Here is a 21,559-nt window from a genome sequence, read left to right as displayed (position 1 = left end):
CACCAGGCAAGCTGCCAACTCATCTCTAGCACTCTGTTTTTCTAAGCATATCCTACATTTTAAAACAAAACCAGTCTATACTAATACTCACATTTCAGCACACTCATATGATGATAAACTATGAGATTCCCATGCTCAGAAGTTTTTCACAGAAATCTTATTCAGATCCTCTTAGCTGCTAGACTCCATGAAAGGAAATAAAATCATTAAATTATATGAATTATTTTCTAATTACTTGTTTTCGTGCCACAGAAACACTAAGTGTGAACATGACTAGCAGATAATATGGCAAATAGAAGAGAAATTCATAACAATCTCTATGTTCATATATGATTTCTAATCTGAAAAAGGAATAAAGCATTGTCCATCTCTTGCTTAAGAACACTATATTGAGAATTCATACCTGACTGATTTAAAAGAGTTAAAATCTGACTAGTATTTGCAATTTGGACTTCATCCTGTTTGCAGTTTACATTTCAAATCCAGCTCTCACAGTCCAACATTTTATTATTTACAAAAAGAAGGAACTCTAAGCCACAGAGAATACAGTGTCTACCTGTGACTTTGCTAGTAGAGCCGTATTTAATGGTATTAAAGCATATGTATTGAGTTCAAAGCAGTCTCTGCAAATAGTCTTAGAAATGTCTTTATCTTTCAAGGAATAGTAAACATTTCCATGTCCGCCCAATACTGATATTGAGAATTCAATTATTTTTTTATACAAGTTCACAATTTGACTTGACTTTAAGATCCAGTATCTATTTGCAAGAATGATCCTTCAAGCTTTAATTATCTTTTCAGGCCGTTCTCCTCTGTGATTTGTTACTGCCAGCTAATCTAACCAATGCTGACAAAGGAGAAATTAAACCTGGTAATTAAATGTGGTAATATCTGCCAGCACAGATCTACAATCTTCATTTGCCACCTTAATTTTTAAGCAGGGATTCTAATAAAGCCAAAAGGAGCCTCAGGGTGTCAGCAGACTCTAGCTCTACACTCAGCATCCCAATTCCCTACTTAGACTCTTCCTTTCTGCTCACAGGCTTGGACCTGGTTGTCAGAGCGCAGCTCCCACCGTTAGAGGTTTTCATCAAAGCCATTAAATTTCCATGAAATTTAGCCAATGGCATTCTACAGTAGGATTGTTGTACTGCAGCCTGGGGACTCTTTCTGACATAGTAGTCCTAATACAGAGACAACATCCAGGCTTGCAGCCAGAATTACTACTCTTTAAACCACCACATACTGCTCTAATTCTTGTTAATCTTAGCACAGAAGCTCTTTCATCTTAGTATCTACCTTTATAGGTCTGCTGGATCCATGTTGCTGTTAGAAGGGATTGCATTCCTAACAAGCCTGGAGTGAGAGGGAGGGCTAAAGAGCACCCTCTCTTCTCTCTATGTTCTCTCTCTTCACCTCCAATTCTATCAACTACAGGGTCTGACACCAAATCCCCCCCTGCTCAGAGAATTCAGTCTCCCCAGGGAGTGTGAGCCGTCCCCCCTCCCCCCAGTCCCTCTACAGGGGCTGTGATATTTTTCCTCAGGCTACTTCCTACTGTGCTCCTACTATAGGCCCCCACTTCTCTCTCTAGCAGAGAGAAACCCTCTGATTTTAGCAACTTTTTACCTCCGATTATAAAAGGACTAGTCGAGCATAGAAGAAAAGAGGAATTTTTTCTCTCCCTTAACATTGTAACAGTATACATACCCTATCACAAGCTTAATGTCCTCCTGTAACTGCATGCAGCTTCGGAAAGTTCTAAATAGTGGTTCTGAACTGATGATGGTTTCTGCTCACTGTATTAATGTTTGGTCAAAGTTCAAGACAGCAAAGAGGAAACCCGTAGAGTTTTTAACTGATTTCATTCCACATTACTACAGAGCTGATCTGAAACTGAAGCAGAGATGAGAAACACCATGCCTAGTTGCTACAGAATAGATGGCAGGTTCCAGAAACACTGCTGTACTGACAATATTCACATTTTTATTGATATCTTTCTATTTTTACTGTCAGAAAGTCACACAATTCACACTATTCAATTTAAAATGTACTTACACGACTCACTGTTTTTGTTCATTATCATATGATCGTTCACAAAGTGATTGCCAATAAGAATGAAAAACATAAGATGAGGCTCATATATCCAAAAATTAAAACTCCAAAGGTTATATGAAATGTTATACATTTGCTTTGAAAAAAAAGTGTTTATTTGTAGTGAATTGTGAAATAGACAATGGTAGAGTAAAAATCTGATTATGACTGAAAAATAAATACAAAACAGACCATAGTTCTTGCGTGTGAGTATCTACCTTACTTGTATAAAAATCAGGCCTTGAGCATATACAGAACCATACATTTGTGTTGAAATAAGTCAGTGTTATCTTGCCTGATAAGGAATATAGAAAGAAGAGCTGGTTCTGGAAAATTAACCTAGGTATTTTTCGTAAATATAATGATGGAAATGGCAGGTATATGGCTTTTTAAAAGAAATGTCTTGGCAATTCAGATATGCAGAGAGCACAGGAAAACACATTCAAAAGTCAGCATTACACTCATTTTTGTAATTTTTCTGCTGGCTGTGAGATTGCATAAGAGGCAGTTGAGTAAAAGCTGACAAACACTAAGCGGCTTCTATTTTCTGAAAACCCTGTTCTTAGAACCTTCTTACTCAAGCGGGGATACTACAAATGCTGACGTTTCATAACAAAAATGAGTAACTGTATTATGGAAATATCTAATAAAGTTTTAAGACTGAACTGTGCAAGTGAAAAAGAAAGGTATTTATGATGCAGTGATACATTATCCCACATAATTGCAAGAAGAGATATGTTTCTATTTTCATAGGTTAATGGAAATATGGATCATAGGTTCTCCGAATTTTCATTGAAGCTGATTTAATTTTGACTGGTTTATTGTTCATTGTCCATGTATCCCAGTGAATCCCAGTTGCAAGAAATCTACCTGTATAGCGATGAACACCATTAAGATTTGCAAGGCCACACTGGTTGAACCACCATCCAGTGTTATCACTGAAGTTACTGCAGCTCTTTACAGGCTGTTCTTTAACAGTGCACACTGGCCTGCATCCATCATTATCAACATCAAATGTGCTGAAAGGCATTGAATTCTGGTTATCTTCTTTTCTATATCCTCTAAATGCATCACCTAAGTACAAACAGAAGGATAAAAGAGTGATTTATGGAGAAACAGAACATTTCTTACTTGTTGCATAACTTGCAAACTTTCCCTCTGAATTTATTAGAAAAATAGATTTCCTCAAAAATGGTTGAAGAGCACCAAATAATGAGCTGGCAATGTGTTAAATGCATAGGAAAGAAAAAGTATAACATACTGAGAAGTACAGAAGAAATTGAAATTCGATGAAATATCTTTATATTGTTGTTGCTTTTAGTGACGCACACCAGCTATGAAGGTAAAGGCTCTTGTCCTTAAAGACAGTGAGGAAGAAAAGATATAAACAAAGAGTTGTTAACTTCACATTTTCCAGTGATTTGTCCAAAGCTCCAGAGTGAGTCATGAGATAGAACTGAATTGTTAAAACACAGAGGTCAGTGATTACTGGTTCTGTTGTCTTACTAGAGAAATAATGTTTCTTACAAATACAGGTAGAGTATGTGCACCTGGGCACATTAAGAAAATAATTACTACGTTGGGTTATAAGGAACATTCTTGCATAGTAGTTGTCCTGGGTTGAGAGACACAGAACTAACTTTTCTTCTAATGCTGGGGAAAATGTCCTGAGTAACATGCTCTGACATGCTCTGGGCAATCCTGCTTCGGCAGGGGAGCTGGACTAGATGATCTTTATGGTTCCTTCCAACTCTAAAAATTCAGTGAAATTCAGTGAAAATTGCACTTTTAGAAGACTCTAGTGTCTGAATTTGTGAAAATATTTACTTTATAGCCAGCCAGGCTCTGTGGGATTCAAGGTTAGTGTTTTCGAGCCTTGCCAGGGGCAGGGACAAGGAGGAGCAAGGCCTGGGCATTTGACCCAGGCTGGCCAACAGGATTATTTCATACCACGAACGTCACATTCAATATAAAAGTTTGCTGCGTAGCAGGCTCTCTCCCTGATGGCAGCAGTCCAGACAACTCCTTGCCCCGGTGCCGGAGCCCTGAGGCCTTCCCTTCCTCCTGAAGCCATTGCGCTCGCAGTGTCCGACATTTGCTGTCCACTGCTGGGAGTGCACAGCTTCCTACTGATATAGTTGGCTGAGTATAATTGCTGCATATCTTATATCAGTATCGGGATTAATACTGGCTCTTTAGTATTACTGTTAATTATTTAGTCTTAGTCTATTAAATCTATTTATATTTCAACCCTTGTGTTTCTTTGTGTTCCCCGATTCCCCTTTCTGGGTGGGGAGGGGTCATTGGGTGATAGAATAATTGTCTAACGACAATAGATTGTTATGGGTTCTCTCAAACCGTAACAGTAGTAAATATGAGGCACAAATAATTTAGAGAAAAAGCAGTAAGACATGGTATAATACTTAACACAAATCTTTACTCATTTGGAATAGCTATGATCTTAAGGGAGGTATGGAATTGCAAATTCATCTGTATCCGTGTATCAGCCAGTAACTGTTGTACGCTGTAGGCCTGATTTGTTCCAGTCAGTTTCTTTCTCTATCCTTTGTATGTCACTGTCTGGCCACCTCCAAACTAACCAAAGCAACATCATCAGGAAGACTTTCACTAACATCAGCAAATTTGGGATGAGATAACGGACATCTAAAGAATTGGACCATTAGATAGATATACACAAACACACACAAAATCCCATGCATATTATATATAAATATTCTGTTGACTTGAATCCATTAAAGTTCCTTTATTTTCTTTATTAATTTTCCCTTATTAAAGGAGTATTTATTCAATTATTACTCCACTGAATACTTGAAGCAATAGAATAAAATTATTTCTTATTATGTAAACATTGATTTTGGCATAACCAGTCACTACATCATTAACCATTTACCTGTGTTCATTATGCACCAAACAGAGAAAAACAGATTAGAAATAAACATTTTTAAAGTTATCTTTAAATTTAATTACTCTTTTGAATGCATTTTTTCACATTAAGAAAGGGAGCAGCTATCTTTAAATACTCTCAAGGAGGAGGTTCTTACCAGCGTTTCCTGAATAACGTCCCAAATGGATCTTAAAAGAACATGCTTCATCCTCTATCCAAAATCCATCGTATGATGCATAGGCGTGCTTGTCGTTTTCTGATTCCAAATCCACATAGAGACTGAAACTAGTGGCTTTTTGATTTACTATGTGAAAAATCTTTCTCAGTCCAAGCCAAAATTCCCCTAAAAGAGAAATATAGAGTCAATAAACTTCTAGAAAAAGGAAGTGTAAAAGAAAAAAATTGATTCCTCTAATTTTTGTACTTTACTTCCTGAAAAGTGTAATAAAAGTTGTCTGGTGTCTTTGAAAGACTAATGAAGGTACAGAGTAACCTTCCTACTTCAGTGGGAAATATGTGCACATCATCTTTTTTCTCTGTGACATTTTTAGGAAATTGTCCACATGATAACTTCCAAGTGTTCCTTCAATATACTTTTAGAAGACCACAAAAACCAGATGTGTTAAAGATCCACTTGAATAAACAGAATTCAGTAGCATTCCCAAGGGCAATACTGAGGAATGATAAATGTTAGCATTCATGAAATGCAACAAAACTCAAACCCTGTTCTTGAGATTGTCTGCCTCTGTAAATCACACTTTTTTCCATTAAAGATTGTCCCATATGAGCTGCGCTTTTATGTAAATTTGAGAAGTTGTGTGCTTCCACTGCAATCACAGATAAACTGAAAAAGAACTGGGGTTAGATTTGCTGGGTGAAAGGTGGCTGTAAAAAAGTAGTATCACGGCTGTGTTGTTATTAGCTACTGAATTATTTCCATTCTGTTTGTAACTTTGGATGCCCTATGGTGAAATATTACTAATTCTTCTCTGCTTTAAGGAAATATTTTGCAAATGTGATTAAAACCAACTATGGCTTTTTTTAAAAAAAAATCTGAAAAAAGGGGAAATACAATTTATACATTATTTCAGGAAGAAAATTTCACAACATTTTAAACACCTCTTGTGAGACTGAGGATGGGCAATGGCTGAAGACTCTAGTAGGGTGACGGTCATTATTGAGAAATCACACAATGGATTTGATGAAGCACTTAAGTATAAATAAGACCTTTTAGAAACAAGAACTCCACTCTCTGTACTACTAAAAATCTGACACAATTTAGTGGAATGTAGCTCACATAAAGACAGCAGAAACGTTGGGTCCAAAGCACTTTAGAGTATTTAAAATTAATACCAGAAAGGTCACCAAATCCATCCAGATATTCAGACCATGTTCTCTGAAATGGAATGATTCCATCAGTTCTTTTCTGAACCACAGTCCATCCACCTCCTTGAAAATCCATGTCACACAAAACCTAAAATAGACATAGTTATGATTAAGCATTCTTGAAGCAGCTGTTATGAAGAAAACATTTTAATTAAATAAAGGTGGACTATTCAGAGTTTTGCTAAGAAACATAAATTTCAAATATCTTAACAAAAAGCACGAAGAAAATAAAATAATGAACCTGAAGTATTGTCTTATATGTTCTTGTTGGACTACTTGGTTTGGATATTTCCTCAATCAGTAGAAACCGTTGTGTGCAAATGTCTGCTCATATCAGATATAATAAATAAGCTTTGATAAATGTTATTAGTAATATAATTAATAATATTATAACTGTGTATTAATAATAGCATGAAGTGCAAGCAACATGCATTGTCACGTATTAATCATAGAATCATAGAATTGTCTAGGTTGGAAGGGACCTTTAAGATCATCTAGTCCAACCATCAACCTAACTGATAAAAAAAAAAACATCACTAAACCATGTCACTAAGCACTGTGTCAACCCGTCTTTTGAATACCTCCAGGGATGGTGCCTCAACCACTTCCCTGGGCAGCCCATTCCAATGCTTAATAACCCTTTCAGTGTAAAAATTTTTCCTAATATCCAATCTGAACCTCCCCTGGCACAACTTGAGGCCATTTCTTCTTGTCCTATCGCCTGTGACTTGGGAGAAGAGACCAACCCCCGCCTCCATACTACAGATATAGGCACTAACACTGAATATACCTTTATTTCAGCAAAGCAAAATAGACACAACTTCTTACGTGTTCTCCTTCACCATCACACCTTCTTCCCCAGAAATACTGTGTTTGTGATGCCTGGGTAATGTAGATCCCTTAATAAAGGTAAGGAAATGGAAAAAGTGATAGGAATAACCCAGTGTATAACAATTTATGCTGGAGCAGCAAAAAAAAAAAACTCTACACAAGAAGGGGCCCCAATCCAGGGAAGTCCCAGTGTGAACATATAACAGCCTGCAACTGACCAGTCCCACTGAATACATAAGATCAACTCTCAGATTTATGAGTCTTTATGAATCTTCGCTAATGTTTGTGCCCAACAGCATGTCAAATGGCAGTGGTCCAGCTGCACTCTGCTCTGCTACAGAATATCACATTACGTGGCACATTTTCTCCTTAGCCCATTTAACTTTAGACACATAATTGAGTTCCCAAAGATAGGCATCTTATTGCCCTTGTCTCCTCTTTAATCCTCCTTATACAGAGAAATGTGCGTTCATAGTGTGGCTCTGGGAAACCAAGATCTAAATTACCCTCTGCAGATGTCGGTCACCTCCACTGTCTACTGGAAGGGCCCCTACACCTTTTGCTCTGCAGGGATTTCAGCTGAGTGCCTAAAGTTAGGTGAAATGTATCCAGGTCACTCTGGGTATTTTTCATGTATGTCCCCAGTGCCAGAGCTTGACTAGTTCTAACAGGGATTAGAAAGTCTGGGCATCCTAATGTAGAAAGGTGCATATTGTACATTTAGACACTGCACCACCTAAGCTGTTAAAAGTAGTTCTGGGGGATACTATGCTTAATTAGTTTTTAAAAACAAAGGCTCATTTTTAAGCATCCCCTAATGAGACTAATATCAGAAGAATCAACCTGGAAAATGCTTTTAATTGTGGAGCCATTAAGCTTCTTATGATAACAAAATTTCAGAATATAATGTTGGCTATCCATAAACCATGACAGTAAGCAGATGCACAAGTGATGGAGTAAAGTATGAATTTTTTGTTCATGTTACAGGGAATGTACAGAATGGAACAAGTTTCCGAAAAGAGAGATTTGCAATCTTAGCCAGTTGCTAAAAGTAGAGTCTAGGTGGAAGTCAGTTTAGCCCTCAAAAAAATTGTGGCAGTCTGAGCTTTACATGTTGCATCTCCATTGCCTGTGCCAGCCAGATATTTTTCATGAAACCAAAGACTTGTTCCTTGGCAGGAACACATCCACATCATATTCAGAACTTCTGTGACTTAACAACAGCTTCTCTATGAACAACAAGAAAGCAACAGGACAGAGCTGTGGATGTGATCTAATCCAACCAGGGGAATCGTGGATCTTCAAGTAAGTCAATGCCATTGGATGCTCTGAGCAATCCTTGCAACACAAATACTGAATGAATCATAGTTAGGGTTGTGTGCATGGAAGAAAATTATGGGCTTTATTCCCTGGAGAATCACATGTTTATTTCTGTCACCCAAGGAGGGTGGAACTTGAATCAAAAGAAATACAGAAGATTCCAAAATGAATATTCAGATGCAAATACCTAAAACTCATTAAAAATAATCCCATTGCCTCATCTGCTGTCTTAAGAAGATGATTGCATGCTTGGCTACTCCTCTTCCTATGTCAGAAATACAAAGAGGAGCCCACTTGGTCACAATATCAATCTTCACTCTGGTATAAATCAGTGGGAATGTTGATAATTCTCAGAAGGAGCAGATCTGGTTCTACATGAAAGGTCATCAGCCAATTAGATATGGCACCAACACATACAACCAGCTAAGTAAAAACATGAGATAGATACAAAAAACAGTCATTGTTGTGTAGTTTCTTGGTCTTTTATATGCTGTAAATGATGCGATTTTCTTTCTTAAAGCCTTATAACAGTTAATCTACTTTACAGCTTGTTCTATGTCTCATATTGTGCAAAGTATGAGGGGCGTGACTGTGCCAGGTACAATTTAAATTAAAAGAGCAGGATGATGCTTCTACAGAATATTTCTTCCCTTTCCATCTTTAGTACGTATAACAGGTATATTCCAAACAACTCTTTAGTTTGTCTGACCCACTGTAGAAATATCATTGATCTAAATTTACTCATTGAAAAACACCTCAGAAAGTGATCATGATTCAATTTTCCAGAAGTGAAATTGGTTTTAATTGCCTCATGTTTGAATGCTCAGACAAAAGTCCATTTGGGATTAATTTTCCGAGATGACAAGAGCCTGCCACTGCCACTGAAACTAGATATTCTTAGAGCTCCTGGAATAAGGTTTCAATTAGCCTGGTTTAAGCATCAAAATATATACTCACTTTTGAAAACATGAGGATTCAAACATGAAAACACAAGAACAGAATCAAGTTGTCTAAATAATTTTCTTCATTTATCTGTACCTTTATGCAAATGATTCTGAAGACATTTTGGGTTAAGTTTCAGTTTCCTTTAAGGGGCAGCTTATTGCTGAAAAGATCCTCATTGAAATAAATTACTTCATGCTGGCTTTGTTTTCTGTTTTTTAGTTTCTTACTACAGTTTTCTGCCTCTGTATTTTTCTTATTTTGCTAGTCTGCAGAACTTCCAGAATTCTTGGCTATTGGCACCTTAAAATGCACTACAATTTCTTGTTTATGTTTTAATGTCTTGATATTTTTGTTCATCTACCATTTCTCTTGTACCCTTTTTATGCTTCAATACATGGAAGAATTTGCATTAGTTTTCCTTAAAACAACACTCTTTATGGAACAGACATATTTTAGATATTTTTCTCTGCGAACTTTTTGGCGCTACCTTTTCAGTTCTGTCTAACATCTGCCAGACAAGAAATGAGACACTCGTTTCATAAGTGCAGACGTTTCTTCTCATTATTTATTGTTACCTTGTGCGTTTAATCAAATTATCAGGATTTTTCCTTTTGTTTCTTGTTCTCCTTAAGGAACCTTTCCACTCATATAACTGATTCTCAGATTCTGGCAGTAACTTTCAATGTGGAAAAGTGTCAAAAATAGTGAAAGGAACTTTATCATTTCAGATGTATTTGCCAAAAACTGTAAGTGAACTGAGAAATCACTTTTCTCACATCGATTAGTCATACCATCTCTCAGGAAAAGTAATTTGGGTGAGGTATGAATCTGCACAACCCAGAAAAAATTCTGAAACAGATGCATTTTTAGCTATGGTTCATCCTGGGGTGAGGCAGACAGCATTTTCTTCATATTATAAATATGGTTGTTCTTTGAACACTTCTACCTGTGTTTGCCTTTCTTTTACCTGGAAGAACTTGCCAATGAGTTACAGACCTTTTCCCTGAGAAATACATTGTATAGAGAGAATGACGTTTTTTTCTATCAGGAGTCTGCAGAACCAAGTTCATTTTTTTCTTTTGAGTTGCCAGCACACTTCTGAAGCCTTTTCATAACCAGTTTGAGCTCTTTTTTTTGTAGCATTTTGTAGGGTTCCAATTGGCTAGAGATAAAAGGATTCATCCTTCCTTTGTTATATATAAAGGAAGGCTATAAAGTTAGATATTAAATTTTGCCATTTACTAGCTGTCTTAAACTTCACATTTTTTCTTCCAAATACTAATGACCCCAGCATGTACTCAGAATTAAAGGTTTGAAAGTGCCGTATCTGTCTTTCCACTATGCATAAGGACTTCCCTAAGTAGAACAGCCTGAAATGGAAATAAACAGACAAAACAAAGCATTCCTTGTGTTTGCATGGATCTGAATGTCCTGAGCCTGTGGAGATTAACCCCAAGCTCTCTTCTCCTAGATGAGCACTATACTCTGAGCAATTACAGAAAATGCAGGTGGTGATAGGAAGCATGACTGCTGCAGTTCATGCTGAATTTCATCCTTTTTCCTCTGTCTTAAGAATGTATATCCTGCCAACTGGATACGAAAACTAAAAGTTTAGATGCCTCTCTGACTGAGTTATAATGATGCTCAGACGAGAGCTAAGCACCTACTCCTCTGCTTGTCTGCTCCTCTATTTAGATGCCTCTACAATATCATGGCCCAAGCTATAGGCATCAGGAGAGTAACCTCTCAAGAGAAAGCAACGCTGTGCAATTATCCAGCAGAATAACTCAAAAAGCCAAAGGTCACATTTAAGGGGCCAAATGGATCAGTCACTTGGCTCCTCAGTTTTCCATCTCTAAAATAGAAAAGAACAGCACTTCTCAATGTCCAAAAGGGGTGCTGGAAAATACCTTGGGTTTTCCTCTTTGGTACATTTTTCACTGTATATGAAAATCGATGATGGGATCTTATGACAGAGATTAAATTTCTTTGTAGAAAATGAGAAACTCATCAAAATTATAGTACTGGCAGACACATTTGCATGATTTAATACATTTCTTATTCATCTGTTGAGAAATTGTCAAGGAAAACACTATTAAATATATTCTAAATGCATATTCCCAAGCAAATTGTGACTATCCTGAGAGAAAAATTTATTACCTCAAAAGGATAATTTGATCCTTCTGGATGGATAATGTACAGACCAGTTGGAGTTTTTGAAACTGAACCAACGGTATCTTTAATATCAGTGCAATCCAACCCTAGAGAACAAAGTATTTTATGAAGTTCATTAGCAAAATATGTTAAAAAAATACAAATAGAGCTTCAGCACAGAAACATTACTTTTCTTGGTAACGTACAAATGATTTCAAATAGCATTTTCTTGTCATGCAAACTTTAAAATCATGTTTTGTCATTAATTTACCTTAAAAATGGAAATTCTCTGAACTTTGTTAAGCTCAGAAAGAAGTATGTATTATATCATATAGAGAAAGTTCTTTTTAATCTTAACAGATATGATACAGAAATTAAAGGTTATGTATCTGGGTCATTTTACAGATTTTATTTGGGTAACACTTGTACTGAGAAAAAGACATATTATCTGGGGAGGGATGTCTTTTTCCTGCAGATATATGTATTTATACTTGTAAAAGCCTTTACATCATAATGTATACTTAAAAAACCCTTTGCTTCTAAGTGTTAAGCCAGGTCTGTGTTAAACATGCTCAAAGAAGCAGTTCCTACAGCCAGTAGGACTGCTTAGAGGTAGTTTCCTTTAGTTGGGATGGACGCTACAAAGAAGATTAACTGTCCAGTGTACAAGTGACTTCCATCCCATTTGAAGAAGGATATTGCAAATGCGGAGAACGCTTTATTTCACTGCAAAATAAAATGCCACTTAGCAACATCAGATCACTTACAAACTGATATATTCAAGGTGAAGCTCGACGAGGCCCTGGGCAACCTGGTCTAGTTGGGGGTGTCCCTGCTGACTGCGGGGAGGTCGGACTAGATGACCTTTGGAGGTCCCTTCCGGCCTGGACCAATCTATGAATCTATGAATCTATGATGATCAGGCTAGGTATTTTGCATAAAAATCAACAAGATGCTAAACAGGATGCCCAGAATTATCAGCTGCAAATTATTTAAAGCACTCTTTATGTGGACATTCTTAAACAGTTCACAAATTTTCCAGAGATTATATGTTACTAACACAGAATAGATACTGTGAATATTATAATTGCTTACCTTTGTTTTAATTAGTTCTTTGTCAAGATACAAAGACAAAAAGGGAAGAACTCAAGACTAAATGCAAAAAATACTTACCATGAGATTGAACTGCTTTGTAAGGAAGTGTATCCAAATGCTTTCTCAAAACTTCTGCATTCAAAAGAAGAAGTTTGTTCATGAGTTCATTTACCTGCAAATTCAAATAAAAGATCTTTAATTAGGTTGCAATGAGGAATTTTACATCCTAAAGATGTTCTTTTTGACTCCTAGTAAATATAATCTGAAGTTCATTTTTGTGATGTGTTAGTGATTCACACCTTCATTAGTTGAACTGGTCTGGTTTTTTACTTTTTCAATCCAAAATAATTTTTTAGGCACAATTCCAGTTAATTCAAAAAAGTCCTTCTGTTTGATTAAGGCTTTTTATCTGCACTGAGGGATGCACAGTGCTTGTAAACTACTATCAGAGTTAACGATAATATAATACATCATCTGCACAAATACAACAGGACTGGGGATTGCAACCCATGTGGAGGAATAGCCCTCCACTTACCCTAGTGCCATGTATGCCACTACACTGTGGACCAGGTGGTGCTTATCACTCCTCGTAGAAACAGAACTCACACACCCTACTCAAGGTACAAAGAATGGTGATAGAGGCTCTAATGCTACTGGTTTAATGACAATATAAATGCATAATTTTCCTCAGTTACACAATACCTGTAGTGACGGAATATAAATAAAAATCTTTATGATAAAGAAAAAAATACCTGATTAGAAAGGTAATCCAAAGAAGACTGTTGATCATCCATCATGTTTCTTACCAGTTTTTTTGTACTTCTTGCATATTCAACAAGAGAGTTCTGCAAATTTCCTTTAAAAGAAATATGTTTGTCCACTTTGTTATCATAAATCTAGAAATATTCTTGACTGAATGACGACACATTTATGACATCTAAGTGAACATTGAAGGTGTTTAGTCTTGGGGTACATAAAAGTGAAACCAAAGTAGTACAGAGACCACAGATTAAAGCCAAAGATGCTAAAAACGTCAGCCTCGCTGGTTGCACTGAAAACATCTTAAGAAGTGATGGCTCTTCTTAAAATTTGAAGAAGAATTTCATCTTATCCTTGGGCAACTTGAATGATCAGTTAATGGATGTCACAGAAATACAAATATAAATGCAAATGATAAAAGACATATTAAAGGTTTCCTGTCATTCTACATTTCCTTATTCATTCTGCTACTCCTGTTTTTTGGCCTTGATGCTAAAAATTAAAAAAAAAAGTAAACCTGTCCAGTAATTAATAATACATATTTTAAAATCATATGGGAAAGACAAGAATTTTGACAATTTTTTTCTGAGGCTGATTACATCATTTGCTGTGTAGTTTGTCAAGGCAGTGAATTGATAATGTTCTGCATAAGTATCTATAGAAGGCAAGCTGACGTATAGATTTCCTCCCACTTTAACTAACTAACTAACTAATTAACTAACTCCCACTTAACTCTCCCACACCTAACTATGATGTTTAAATGAGGGACAGATACCCTACTCTTCCTCACGAGTTCTAGAGAGAGCTAGTGACATTCAGAGGGTAACACAGATGTAGTTGGGCTGAGCTGCTGCCTGGATTTGCCTGTCTTCACCCGTGATTATAAAGAGATTAGGATGACTATACTTTAACTTTCTCACACCAACTGCACCCCAAAAACACGGCAGCCTAAATTTTCTGTGAATGGTACTCAGCCTGGGCAGCAGGTTTAAAGGCTGTCACATGTGCTCAAGAAGATTAAAAAATAAATTAGCACAGCACAGCATAGCGTAGCATAGCAGAGGATTGCATAGCATGGCATCGCATAGCTTGTCGCTGAGAGTATTCTTTATGAATACATACTGCACATGTAATGTTTTTCCCCTCGTAAAATTTTAGCTTGAACATCACATGGTACAAGGCATTGTTCTTTTTGTTTTGAAATATCTGCAGATTTATTTTTCTCTTCTGCCTTGAGTGGTTCCTCCACAGCTCCAACATTCCTTGTGCCCTGTTGTACCAAACAATGGAGGGGGAAATAAATTCATCATAAAACATTATAAAATAGCTCAGTCTGCAAAAATGAAGCAGATTACTCCATGGATCTTCCTTCAAAACCTGTTTTTTTAAAGCTTTATCAAGTGAGACCAAGGCCTGTTAGGTGTCTTCTGCTTAGCCATATCTCACAAGAGAAAGCGTGTCAGGAGTAAAGAATAACCTCTATAAATTGAAAAAATACCACCAACATTTCTGGTAAAGTATTCTACCTGTGAGCACCGTGAACTGGAGGCAAGAACTTGCAAATCTTGCGTTTAAGCAGCTCACATTTTAGCAATCGCCACACCCAAGAGACATCTCAAATGCTAACAAAGTTATTTTCCCTAGAAAGGAGCAGGCTTTTGGATTTACCACATACTAGCAAAACCACTTTCACTCTTGAAAGTTCCTAAATTAATTACTTAGACTCTGATCATAGCAATACTTGCACAAGTTATTAATCTATGCGCACAAGCAGTCACTAGCAGATTTGCAGACAAACCCAATATTAAAAAAATATTTTAAATGCTTTTATAGAGGAAAGAATAAAGGGATACAATTCATAGGCATACTATTATCTGAAATAGTAACAATAAAAGCATTGGTAAAAGTCATTACACCGATTATAGTTATATTAAAATAATATTTTCATATTTAATATTTTTTATTCCGTGGTGCCATTTGACATAAAATAAGGGAATGCTTCTGACTCATCACTTAAAGAAATGCTAAAAGTAATTCCTGAAATATGTGTCATTTTAAAGAGACTAAGAAACATATTTTCATTTGAGTCATTGTTTTTTAATTCCATAATCTCAGCAAAGCATTGTAGTATGTTCATATACTGTATTTCCAAATGTAAATAGGATCCTTAGAAATGGAAAGATTTTAATGAAGATGAAAACTTATTTAGACTTGAATATATCTTCAATATAATTGTTCTCCTTTCCTGCTTCGTGTTTCTCTTTCTGGTACTGGCACTACATTGGCAAAGCACTGAACAGGATTTTTTCCTGATTTTTGTTTTTAAAAAGTGAAAGTAAGAATTACATAAAACTGCTAACAAGGAGATTTTACAAAAAACAAACAAACAAACAAAAAAAACACCAAAAAAAACAAAACCAAAAGGTTTCTGAATTATTCATGTAATTGCATTTTGTGTCTGGAGACAAATGCTAAAGAACTAAAAGAATATGTTTATTTAATTTTGAAATAAGCACAAAATAAAGGAAGAAAAATTCTATAAGAGTTATAAATAGATCATTTGAAACTTATAAATAAAACACTTGAATCTATGATTTGTTCCAGGGCTTTATCACAGCTACTCACCAGATGCTCAATTAAATACTGTCAAGCAAATATTTTTAATCAATATTTATTTTTAACAAAAGCCAACATGAAACAGGCAATTAATTCTGACCTCAGCAATTCAAGCAAAACCTGTGACTCTGCCAAAAACAATGGTTACTCTGCATTTACAGTCATGCAGATGAGATTAAAAATATGGCCTAACTGATGAAGGACATTAAGATAAAAATGTTCTAATATAATGAATTCCTACAATATCAATGTAGTTTCTTTTCTCTGTCTGAAAATACCTGATTCTTCTGTATTTTCCTATCTATCCTGAGAAAAGCAATCTACATTTTAAAAACATCTGTCACTTTTCTGAGAAATCATTCAGTTACATTCATTATCTTATCTAAGCAAAGTAATTGAAAATCTTACCGTAGATGAACAAGGCTTGACATTACTTATGACAGTCTCTCCTAAACTGAACAAAAAAATATTAAGACAAATCAGTGAAGTTACCCTAAAGCAGTTCATCTTTTACTTGCAGAAATGCAAACGTTTTGACGGGTTTCAAATTTCCGTGGAAAGGCTTGTACGCTATGAAGTCCTGAGCTAACTATTTGGGAATGTCTACAGCACAAAGAGGAGCCAACACATCACTCCTTTAATGCCTGGATTTAATAAACCACATTTCACTTGCACAGTAGATTTTATATGCTACTGCTTGTATCCTGAGAGCAATTACTGCTTATCACCTTTACATGACACATCATTGTAATAAAACTGTGACAGATTTTTCTGACACACTATTTTTGAGTATTAGTATATATTTGGTTTTGAGTAGTCTGAGCTACTTGAAACATTTTCATCTTTTTACAAAGGTTTTTATCACTAAAATGAAGACATTTACATTGGTGTCGTGGTAGCGCACTAGAACTGGCTGTGGAGGCAATTTTAGACTATGTCCCAAAAGCAAATTCTAAACAGAAAACTGAAAAACATTACTTTAAAATAATACTTTGTGTTACATTGAAAATTGTTTACCAGGAGGACAATAGCAGTCTCTCGGTCTCACTGGTAGCCTCCTGAGGAACAGAAGTATTGAGAGTGGGATAATCATTCAAATACAATGATTTTTACCCCTGAAAAATGTTAAAGTACAAGCGAATATCCTGAAAAAGATTAAATGTAGTCCACAGAAACTTAATTAAAGCTATGAGGCACTTGGTTTTCACACACTTCAAATCCTCTATTTTTGTATCTTGAAAACTGGATCTGACATTTTAACCAAAAAGTGAATTATTTGTAAAGTTCATAAAAGTCCAACAGATTTTTCAACTCCTCATGCATATTAGAGAATCTAGTTTGTGATCTGGCTAAATGAACGAAACCTCAGCTTCTAATGTACCGCCAGGAGACAGACTGTCTAGAGGGTCATCAGAATACACTGTTCAGCATCACCTCGCACTGGTATGGCCGGACAATGTTCCACACTTGTCTCGCTACTCAGAGAGAGTTCGTCTCCATCCCTCTCTGAAGTTGGAATACACTGGAAATAGCTGTTGCTACAAGGAGATTTGAAAGCAGTTGGGAGAGAGTGGTTAATACAGCTTTAAATCCAATGTTTTCTTTCAAAATCAGTAGCTAAAGGCCACTAAGGACCTGTGCCTGACCTCTTCCTGAGAGGAGCACGTACAACTGCCTGTGAGATCTTTAACAACTTTGGTTCTTCACTATCTCTCAAAATAAAATTTTTAATTTGTTCTAAAGTACTGCATGGCACATTATAGTTTTCCAAGAGTTACTAGAATTTAACTATTGCATCAGTTCCTGTTCTTTTAAAAAGACGCAGGTTGTGATCCAGAGTAGAGTCTCAGGGAGGCAAGAAGGTTGAAAAGATCTTCGTAGCTATCCTTATATGACATTAAAGGGGAACAAACAGTTTTATTCCTCTTCCAACGCACAGAAATAGGAAGAGGAGACAAATTTCAAGAAGGAATGGTTAAAATGGTCAGAACCTTGGCTGAACTCCTTCTCCCGTGCGGTCGCCTACACAGTTAAACTGAAGCTTGGAGGAAAGTTAAAGGGCATTAGCAGATTAATCCTCCCTGGAACAAGGAGGAAAGAAACATGTGTTTCTGCAGCAGCATAGCTATGCTCCAGACTTCAAATAAGATTTGTAATAAATTCAGGATCTATCTCACAAAGATTTAAGAGCTGGTCTTTATCCTTCACTGGAATATCAGTCACTAGCCCACAGTAAAATTTATGAAACTTCTTTCAAGCCAGCTGCCAGAGCAGCACCTTCCATTTTGTAACCACTTGAGATCAGGCTGTTTGCTGCCCAAGTAATTACACAGTTCTGAAACGCATGGACCTCGACTAGTCACCTTCTCATCCCAGTACGAAAGATGATGTGAGGTTATTCACCAGGAGGAATTATCTAATAACCCTAAAGGAGGGCTATGAAGAAGTAGTAAAAAGGAAAAAGTGAAAGACAGGAAAATATATATAAATTTCAGAAGGTATCTAAGGTGAAACTGCAATAAGATCAAAATTTGCATCGTTGAGTTCACCACGATCTTGAATCTTCCTAAGTGTGACACGGGCTCAAATTCCACCGTTGTTTCCCAGCTCTGCTTCAGTCCTGTTTGGGTGACTCAGTTCTCCATACTGATAAAGCCTTCTACTGTATCCTACATGAAACACTGCATTTTATCAGGCAAACTGGGATTTTAAAAGTGTACGTGGGTTGAAAAGCACATGGTAGTAAACTAACAACCAGTCCTCTACCTGCAACACAGAAGAGTTCAGAAGAGGTGGTGACTTTGGGGCTGCTATTCTCAACTAGGGTTGAAAGACTCCTATTTTAGGGTCATCTTCTCAGCTGTGGTAACTGGGATGTTCTAAATATTAAGCACATTTGGCAACCTGTGTATCAGTGGTCTTGACTTAAAATGGTAACACCTACTTCACAAGCCGTGCTACAAATATGTGGGGGGTTCTGCAGAGAAAAGCATTTTACAAATGCCGAGTACTATTTTTACCCTCCTAGTCAAAGACATAGAACAGCTGCACGCTGAAAAAGAGAAGAATTGGTTTAAGCTCAAATACAACAGCCAAGAAACGTCTCGCCAGGAAATCACCAAGGCATTTAGCCTTCTGCTGACAACTCATCTGAGGCATGGCAGCATCCCAGGACAACACACCCTGCTTTGCCTGGAAAAAAGCTTTCAGTCTCAAGAACAAATTATTTTTTTTACTTTGTGTAACTTTATTTAATTTTTTCCTATACTTTTTATTTTTGTATATAATTTTATAGAATTCTACATATTTTACCTTTTTTTTTTTTTTTTTTTTTTTTTTTGCATTGCGACTCCTACACCCTGTGGTTAAAAACACGTTTATCCTGTTAGCCCCAAGTCTCCCTCCTTAACAGATTTAAGAGACATCCACAGTGAGTTCTGCAAACCCACAAACAGGCTCAGGGAGGCGCTTCGTTTCCCCTGCAAAAATAATGAGAAACGCGTTTGGTCGGATACCAGGTTTTTTTTAAATTAAAAAAATAAAAAAAAATAAAAAAAAAAAAGTCATCCCGTTATTTATAAAAGTGCAGAAAGGACAGAAGGCCCGCTGAGGGCCAAGCACCGTGCCCCGGCTCGGAGTCCGGCAGCGCTGCCCCTTGAAGAGGCGGGCAGAGACGGAGGGTGCCCGGCGGCGGAGCGAGGTGCCCAGGCCTGGCTTCCACCCTCGGCCGGGGACCTCCGGGCACCCTGGAGGACGGACCGGCCCCCAGAGGAGCGCTCCCCGCCGAGCCCCCCCCCCGCCCTGTCCCTCGCGCCTGGTTTGCAAGCGAGGAAAGGCAGCGACAGTCAAACCGCCACCGCCCTCCCCTCAGCCGTCGTCCGCCTTCCTTCCCCTCAGCCTCGCCTTCCCCTCAGCCCTCCCCTCAGCCGCGCCCCCGCCTTCCCCTCAGCCTCGCCCTCCCCTCAGCCGCGGCCCCGCCCCGTTGCGAAGGAAGCGGCGTCTCCCGTTGCTACGATGGCGGCGGAGCGACTGGGCCGCGCTGAGAAGCGGCCCGGAGCCCGGCACTGACCGCGGCGGGCTCCGTTACGGGGGCGGCGGGCCCGGGACGCTGAATGGAGCCCAGCGGGAAGTTCGGCGGGGCAACACGGGGGCAAAACCTCCCTGGACGCCTCCCGGACTGCGCGGGTGGGAGGCGGTCCCCCGCCCTGTATCCTTCCGCGTATCCGTCAGCCGGGGGCGAGGGGCTGGGGCGCTCGGTAAGGGCGGGCTGAGGCGGCCTGGCAGGGGAATGGCGTCCCTAGGGGACGGCGGGGGGGCGGCGGGGCTGTCCTGCGCCCTGCCAGGCGGGTGTGTGGGGCGGCAGGGGGGCAGCGGTGGCGTGGCCCCCTTTTCCCCCCCTCGCCCCGACGCAGGCATCGCCTCAGGAGGGGCATGGAGTAAAACCGCTGCGTTGGTTCTTTTAAACTGGTGTAGAAAAGTTGACATCTCAGGCAGCTTTGGTGTCGTCGTCTTTATTTTCCTTCTTAGAGAGAGGTACTGCCACGGGGAATTGTGTTTTCCGTCCGAACTTGGGGATCCTTACTGTTTTGACTTTTAAGTAGTAATAAATACTGACCCAAGTTCAAAGCTGCACCTGTACAGTGCGACTTTAAATCACGACTGAAGTGAGGCAAGACTGAGCTTGCACAGTGGAGAGCTTTTATCTGGCAATATTAACCAATTGGAGTGTAAACAACTAATGCTTTAGATTGGGGAGAGGCTGTTTTTACTATTTGACTATTTTCCTTGTGATAAATGTTTCCATGTGTTACAGATTTAAGTAGTAACAGAAAGATGTATCTTCAAATAGACGTGATAAAGGTGAGATTTTTCATTTGCTGATACCATGAAAGATGAGTGCAAAGCCTCTGTCAAAATCACTTTAAACAGTAAAATGCAATTACATCTTTTTTCCTGGATAAAGTTAGATATGACCATAATAGACATTTGTGGGACCAACTTGTGTCAAAAGGCCTGTCAGTGTTTTGTGTCTCATGGGTAAAGTTTGCCCTTTCCTAAAAAGGTCTGTAAAGTCAATCACACAGGCTTTTAATCTTTTAATGAGCTGTTTGATACATTTTCCATTGTCCTTAACACAATGCTAGGGACAGAGCTTTAACATTTCATTTTGATTGGGATTTAGAAGAAGAACGTCGGGCACTGAAAGAAGATCAAAAAATATGTCGGAGTAGGGCACAGAAATATTTGATAGAGACAAACAGAAGAAGAAGGTAAGTAACTAGGGTTCCTTTGGTGGGAGATTGTAAAAATATAAAAATAAAAAAGTGAGTCAAAACCTTGAAACAGCTCAATATATTCTACTACTTGCATGTTCACATTGTTAACTTGCTGTACTGCTTTGTTCTAGAGGAATCTAGGCTGAAAAGCTTCACCAATCCAGTTTCTTGCTACAGA

The 21,559-nt window shown here is 38.0% G+C and overlaps 2 protein-coding genes across 2 annotated transcripts in view; one reads left to right on the top strand and one right to left on the bottom strand.

Moving 5' to 3' along the window:
- Positions 1-2,848: 2,848 nt before the first annotated feature.
- ANGPTL5 (angiopoietin like 5) lies at positions 2,849-16,612 on the bottom strand. The gene is made up of 8 exons (XM_074157273.1): positions 16,514-16,612; positions 14,612-14,759; positions 13,483-13,586; positions 12,809-12,902; positions 11,642-11,742; positions 6,353-6,473; positions 5,157-5,342; positions 2,849-3,168 (listed from the first exon to the last, which is right to left on the bottom strand). Exons 1-8 carry the CDS (start codon positions 16,610-16,612, stop codon positions 2,849-2,851), a joined length of 1,173 nt encoding a protein of 390 aa, XP_074013374.1.
- Positions 16,613-20,217: 3,605 nt separating this feature from the next.
- The window catches only part of CEP126 (centrosomal protein 126), a 42,292-nt gene continuing 40,950 nt past the window's right edge, over positions 20,218-21,559 (top strand). Inside the window, exons 1-2 of the mRNA XM_074156772.1 lie at positions 20,218-20,312; positions 21,250-21,375. Of these exons, the coding sequence (XP_074012873.1) occupies positions 20,218-20,312; positions 21,250-21,375 (221 nt within the window). The remainder of the gene's footprint in view (positions 20,313-21,249; positions 21,376-21,559) is intronic.

Source organism: Numenius arquata, chromosome 1 (genome assembly GCF_964106895.1).
Source record: "Numenius arquata chromosome 1, bNumArq3.hap1.1, whole genome shotgun sequence".
In the NCBI taxonomy this organism is placed as follows: domain Eukaryota; kingdom Metazoa; phylum Chordata; class Aves; order Charadriiformes; family Scolopacidae; genus Numenius; species Numenius arquata.
The sequence above is the reverse complement of the archived record's forward strand: the minus strand, read 5'-3'. Positions and strand labels throughout refer to the sequence as shown.